Source organism: Myotis davidii, unplaced genomic scaffold (assembly GCF_000327345.1).
Source record: "Myotis davidii unplaced genomic scaffold, ASM32734v1 scaffold102, whole genome shotgun sequence".
Classification (NCBI taxonomy): Eukaryota; Metazoa; Chordata; class Mammalia; order Chiroptera; family Vespertilionidae; genus Myotis; species Myotis davidii.
The window spans coordinates 548,454-555,072 of record NW_006293778.1 but is presented as its reverse complement, the minus strand read 5'-3'; the positions used below and the strand labels follow the sequence as shown (position 1 = coordinate 555,072).

General features: G+C 42.5%; 1 protein-coding gene across 2 annotated transcripts in view; it reads right to left on the bottom strand.

Moving 5' to 3' along the window:
- Positions 1 to 6,619, bottom strand: part of MCCC1 (methylcrotonoyl-CoA carboxylase 1) — a 38,738-nt gene that overhangs the window by 10,145 nt on the left and 21,974 nt on the right. For both annotated transcript variants that reach the window (XM_015566308.1, XM_015566310.1), the window contains exon 11: positions 4,116 to 4,202. In XM_015566308.1, the coding sequence (XP_015421794.1) occupies positions 4,116 to 4,202 (87 nt within the window). The remainder of the gene's footprint in view (positions 1 to 4,115; positions 4,203 to 6,619) is intronic.

Here is a 6,619-nt window from a genome sequence, read left to right as displayed (position 1 = left end):
AATGAAACTTCTCTATCCTGTATCTTGTCAATAACTTTAACTCTTTTTAAGAGAAAATGCAGGGGTCAGGGGAAGGGAGGGGAGGGGAGGGAGGGGAAGGGAGGGGAAATATTTGAAGAGAATGAAACTTCTCTATCCTGTATCTTGTCAATAGCTTTAACTCTTTTTAAGAGAAAATGCAGGGGTTAGGGGAAGGGAGGGGAGGGGAGGGGAGGGGAAGGGAGGGGAAATATTTGCAGATGCTATGAAGCGGTCACACTGCCAGCTTTGAAGACAGGAAGACAGAGGAGCCCCAAGTAAACTAATGCAAGCCGCCTCTAGAAACTGGAAAAGGCACCAATTCTCTCTTTGAGCCTCCAGATGGAGCACAGGCCTGCCAGCACTTTGATTTTAGGGCCCCTGACCTCCAAAACTGTAAATTTGTGTTATTTTAAACCATTAAGTTTGTGACAATCTGTTACAGCTGCAAAAATAAAATAAAATAAAAAATCACATCTTCAAAACCTTCCTATTCATTCTGCCATCAGAAAGATCATTTTGACTTGAATGCTGGATTTGCATATTACCTTGCCTACATTGCTCTCCCCAGGATTAAATCAAAATGCTGGCATATCACATGAAGCTCCTTAGTCTCGGCCCCTATCCGTCCCCCCGTCTCATCAACCACCACTCTCCCTAGGAATACTCTGCTTCCCATTTAGCAAGCCGTTCTTGATCTCCCAACATTCCACACTCCTTCCAGAAGCTGTGACTTCTGCCCCAAGGATTTTCCTCCCCATTATTTAGCAGGCCCATCTCTACTCATTCTTAATGTATTAAATCTATCATTGCCTTTTCTGCAAAGCCTTCCCTGACTTCCTCAGTCCGGATGCAGACTCCCTCTTTGAAGATCCCATAAAACCTGAATTTGCAGAGTATATTACACATTTTCCCTTGAAAATCTGCCTCCAACTACTCTGTTGTTGCCCTCCAGCTTCTTGAGGGCAAAGAGCACGGCCCTCTATTGGTTTACGCCCCTTTCTGAGTAAATATTAAGTATTCAGTCAGAGCTACTGAATAAGTGAACGAATATGTACTTTAATGTTCTCTTAATCATAATACAAGCTTTCCAGTTCACCCTTATATACATTTTTATCTTAAATCCTGCCAATATTCTCATTTATCATTTTGTCTTTAATGTGTCCTTACATACTTAAACACAATTATTATTCTAGTAAAAACAGAGAGAGAGAAAATGCATCTGACTATCCCAGATTAGTTTTCTTTCAATTTATAAAATAAGAAGTCTTTTAATAACATGAATGCCAATAGAATCACAGTAAAGACATCACCAGAAAAAGCCTAAATTCTTTTATGTATAGTAGGGTAACTCAACCTGTTCCCCTCTCCCCTAGATGTCTCTTGACCGCCCACAAGAGAATCTTAAACACCTCTTATGTATTTAATAAGGTATGAAAGTTTAACATGATGCAGTGTTAGGTAAGCACATGCACCTTGAAGTCTGCGTTCAAATTTTAGCTCTACCAATTCCTTTTGGTGTGATTTTAAGGAAATTATCATTCTCTCTAAGCCTTTTGCAAAGCTTTTATAAAGTTGACACTAATAATAACACCAATTTCATTGGCCTGTTCTGAAAATGCAAAAGAAATAATTCATGGAAGGTGCTTAACACAATAGCTCACATACACCAAACAATAAGTCTCAGCTATTCTTATTATTATTATTGAGGGCAGGGCAGGGTTCTGTGAAACATGGCCACTAGTAACAAAGTGAGAATATCTTTCAAGTCTTGATTATTTGAAATACTTGGCCATTCTCACTGAGATCATTAAGAGCTGGTTCTACTTTATATTCATAAATGCTTCTGGGCCCTTAGGCTTCTTGTTTGGTGCACTCTCATTCAACCACAGTCACTGCGGATTAGCATAACATTTCTGAAAACTGTGACATGTGGACCTGGGTTATTGCTGAAAAATACTGCCAAAAGGAAGTAGTGAACAGCAATATGTTGGCTCTTCAATTATATTTATTTTTAAAAATAAAAATAAAAATCCAAGAAATGCAATATAATTCAAAACACTGCTCGGTGCCTCAGTGAAGATCCATGCCAAATAACACAGTTGGCTCATCTGAATTATAATCACACAGGCTATTTTTCTGTTTAATTTAGATTGAAGAGGCCACTTGAATTTTATTGCTGCTGATACTGTATTCAGCATATTCAGCCTCGTGTAAGATACTTTCTCAGTTGGGAGGCTGTTTTTTAGGATGAAATGAATAAATAAATACACCCGCATAAAATGGATAGCTTAACCATTTGCAGAAATGCTACTCTACAAGGGATGTTTGCAAACCTCCTTTCCAAGCACTCCGTGCACTTAAGGTAATGACCATCTAGGCTCAGGATGAAAAGATATCTAAAGAGCTGTAACCCAGTCAACTGTGTGAACAAGGAATTTGTTAAGAAGTGAGTGGATGTCTACACAGAACTGGGGTAGAGAGGAGGGTGCTGTGATGAGCTGGCAGGATGATTCTGTTCTATCTGATAGGCACGTTTTATAATGGAGTTGTCACAGGTCAAGGATACCTCACCTTCAAGGTTACCCAGTCCTTCCTACTCTGACTGCGTCCCTCTGGCTTCCCATGCAAACTGTATTGCAGCAGAAGGAATATAGCCACCAGCTACCACATGATTCTGGTCCCTCTGGTACACTGTTCCAGCCCAAATTTTGTGTCAGCCTCTCCTAACTTCAGTTACAATAAATCAGCTCCCACCCTGAACCTACTCAAATTAGTGTGCAATCAAAACTCAATTTGCCGTATAGGGGGTAACGTGGGGATAAGGACACATATGTAATATCTTAATCGATAAAAATATTTTTAAAAAAATCAATTTGCCACTGGAAAAGTGGTGGAAATAGCATAGGAATCAGGGTCAGAAAGATTAGGTGTCAAACATTGGCTCTGCCACTTACTAGTCTTGAATAAGGTACTGTACCTTCCATGCTATTGTTTCATCAGCCATACGTGGCTATAACAGTGACTCCCCCTTATTAAATTATGAAGATAAAATTTACATGTGATAAGGCACTTAATAATAAATTACAGTTCTTTTTTTTATATTTTATTGATTTTTTTTACAGAGAAGAAGGGAGAGAGATAGAGAGCTAGAAACATTGATGAGAGAGAAACATCGATCAGCTGCCTCCTGCACATCTCCTACTGGGGATGTGCCCACAACCCAGGTACATGCCCTTGACCGGAATCGAACCTTGGGACCTTTCAGTCCACAGGCCGACGCTCTATCCACTGAGCCAAACCGGTTTCGGCAAATTACAGTTCTTTATTAACCCACTTCCACCTTAGATACTGCCTGAGTAGTGGGTAATCTTTCTTGTTTAGAGTTTTGGATATTGTCTTTCTTATTTAAAGGAATACACTCTCACCCTGGTTGGGTGTTCACTGGTTAGAGCATCGGCCTGCAAACCAAAGGCATGTGCCTCTGTTGCAGGTTCGATCCCTGGCCTCAGTCCTGGTCGGGCATGTGTGGGAGGCAACCAATTGCGCGCTCTCTCTCTCTCCATCTCCCTCCTTCCTCCATCCCTTCCACTCTCTTTAAAAATCAATGGAGTGATTAAAAAAAAAATCCATTGAGGATTAAAAAAAAAGTAATACATTCTTAGGAGGGAAGAGAAGGGTAAAAAAACCAAAATATAAAAGTACTGTATTCTCACTGAAGAAATATAAAGCAAAGAAAGTACAAAGAAGCATGGGGGGGTGGGGGGAGGAGAGACCGCCTCAAATCCCACCACCCAGTGGTAACCTCACTAAAATGTTGGCAAATTTTACTTTAGTCATTTTGCTATGTATGTTTTATAACATATTTTTAGAATATTTGCAAAACACAGAAAAAGTGTAATGAAGAAAAAAAAATCAACTCTATCACCCAGAGCAAATCAATTCTATCATTTTGGCATACTTCCTCACAATGTTTAGGCCCAGGATCTTTGAAAAATATATAACTGAATGACTGGCTGAGCTGAATGCATTTTTTCCCAGGTAAATGTGACCTATTTCTATAAAGCACATTTCCCTTCTAATAAAACGTTACTTACTGTTTTCACCATCCCTAAGAGTCATGTTTCTGGTGTAAGAAATATTCAGTCTTCTTCCACTGCTGGATGCAAAAGGAGAATATTGATCTAAAAGAAAATTCAAGAGCAAATTTACGAACATCAAGCCTACTAAATGTATACCTTACAAAAGAAAACAGGAACACAGTTCCTATACTGGCAGCTTGTATGTGTTTTCTTTGTTCTTCTCGTTACTTTAAATTTAAATGAGATATTTCAATTTACATCTCAGGAGGCTGCATATGAAAACTCCCAGCTTCTCTTAAAAAGTGAGATGATGTGCAGCCTAAACTCTCATCCGTTGGTGGCATGAGCTGCATGGTGGCCATCCCTTTTGATGGGGCTACTGCATTCCAGGGCACCCAAATCTCCTTCTCTCGCCATTTCCCTTTCAGCTGGCCTCTCTTATTCTCCTGTTACTGGTCCACCTAGAGGGGTTTGAGTGTACAGCCTCTGCTGGACAATATCCAGAAGCTACAGCATGACTAAACTGAAGCAATTTACTCTGAAGTTCCTATCTGTGCTGGTTATAAATTTTAAAAGAGGTGAGAGTAAAAAGACACTCCATTCTAAAAAGGCTAAGAACAGGCAGGCCTAGGAATGCCATGTGGAGCACACTCAGATGCATTTCATTTAATGTAACAGGACAAAATGAGGAGAGAGCACAAATCTCCTAAAGATGTAATTATGTGTTTTAAGCTTTCAATATAACTTTCTTGAATGAATCTAGAAATTAATGATTCTAAAAATAGGATCCTATAATCCTATATAATAAAACCTAATATGCAAATCGGCCGAACAGTGGAACGACCAGTCGCTATGATGTACACTGACCACCAGGGGGCAGACACACAGGGGCAGCGCTGCTCAGTCAGAAGCCAGGCTCACAGCAGGCAGCGGTGGTGGCAGGAGCCTTATCTGCCTCCGCAGCAGCACTAAGGACCCCTTGGGAGATGTCATGCAGAGAGCAGGCCTAAGCCGGCTGTTGCACATCCCCTGAGGGGTCCCGGACTGTGAGAGGGTGCAGGCTGGGCTGAGGGACACCCCCTCCCCCCAGTGCATGAATGTCATGCACTGGGCCTCTAGTAATATAATAATCCTAGTAATAGTGAAGAGATAAGTGAATTCCATCTTTTTCCCTATTACTCCAAAAGTCAGTTAGCATAAATAAATATTATTGAGCAAGTTTGGAAGAGCTCAGGTTTTGCTCAATTGAGAGGGAAGAACTGTTTAAAGGAGAACTGACTGAAACTATAATAAGCTAGTGAATTTCATCATGAATTTCCAGCTTCCGGGGTGTTAGGAAGTTGGACACTGACTTAGTGGGATGCTGAGGCAGCCAGTCAGGACGAACCTCTGCCTGTCTTTCCCAAGCTCCAACTCTATGACATGCTGGAGTAACTAGGTCTCCAGTTAGTCAGAAATTTGATCACAGAATAAAAAAAGAGCGGAGAAAATAACCATAAATCAGGGTAACCCAGTGGAATCGAGTGCCTCCGGGACCCGGGAAGTTGCTGCAGGTACAGAGGCTACAACAAAGCAGGCCACAGGGAGTGGTGGATAAAAGAAGTTGGAAGGGACTGGCATAGGCTGCAGCAAGCACTGGTGTTTGGTTGAAAAGAGATCCATCTCTACGTTGTTAGGTGATTAGTTAAGATATATCTAAAGGGTTAGAAGTGTTTATGGAATATATCCAGAATATGTGAAGAGCTCTCTTTGTACTAAAAGCCACATTAGCAGAGGATGGTGTCAATCACTGAGAGAAGAAAGGGAGGTAAGAGTGGAATAAAGAAAAAAAACATATGGTCAATAATCCTATATAATAAAAGCCTAATATGCTAAGTGTCCAGTCGTCCAGTTGGCTGTTCAACCAATCAAAGCATAATATGCTAATGATATGCTAAGGCTGCTCAATCGCTCACTATGACGTGCACTAACCACCAGGGGGGAGACAGTGGACCAGTCGTTATGACATGCACTGACTACCAGGCGGCAGACGTTCCGACCGGTGGGTTAGCTTGCTGCTGGGGTCCGGCTGATCAGGACTGAGCGAGACAGGCCGGACATGCCCTGGAGCCCTCCTGTGGTTCTTCCACAGCTGGCCAACCTCCCACATCCCTCCCCAGCCCAGACTGTGCACAAGTGAGGTCCCTCAGCCTGGTCTGCATTCTCTTGCAATCTGGGACCCTCGGGGGATGTCGGAGAGCTGGTTTCGGCCGAACGGCAAAACGACGGGTTGCTATGGTGCGTACTGACCACAAGGGAGCAGATGCTCAAAACAGCATCTGACCCCTGGTGGTCAGTGCTCTCCCACAGGGGGAGCACCGCTCAGCCAGAAGCCAGGCTCATGGCTGGCGAGTGCAGTGGTAGTGGCGAGAGCCTCTCCCGCCTCCACAGCAGTCGGACATCTCCCAAGGGCTCCCTGATTGCAAGAGGGCATAGGCCGGGCTGAGGGACTACCCCCCCCCCCCCACGGACAGAAATTC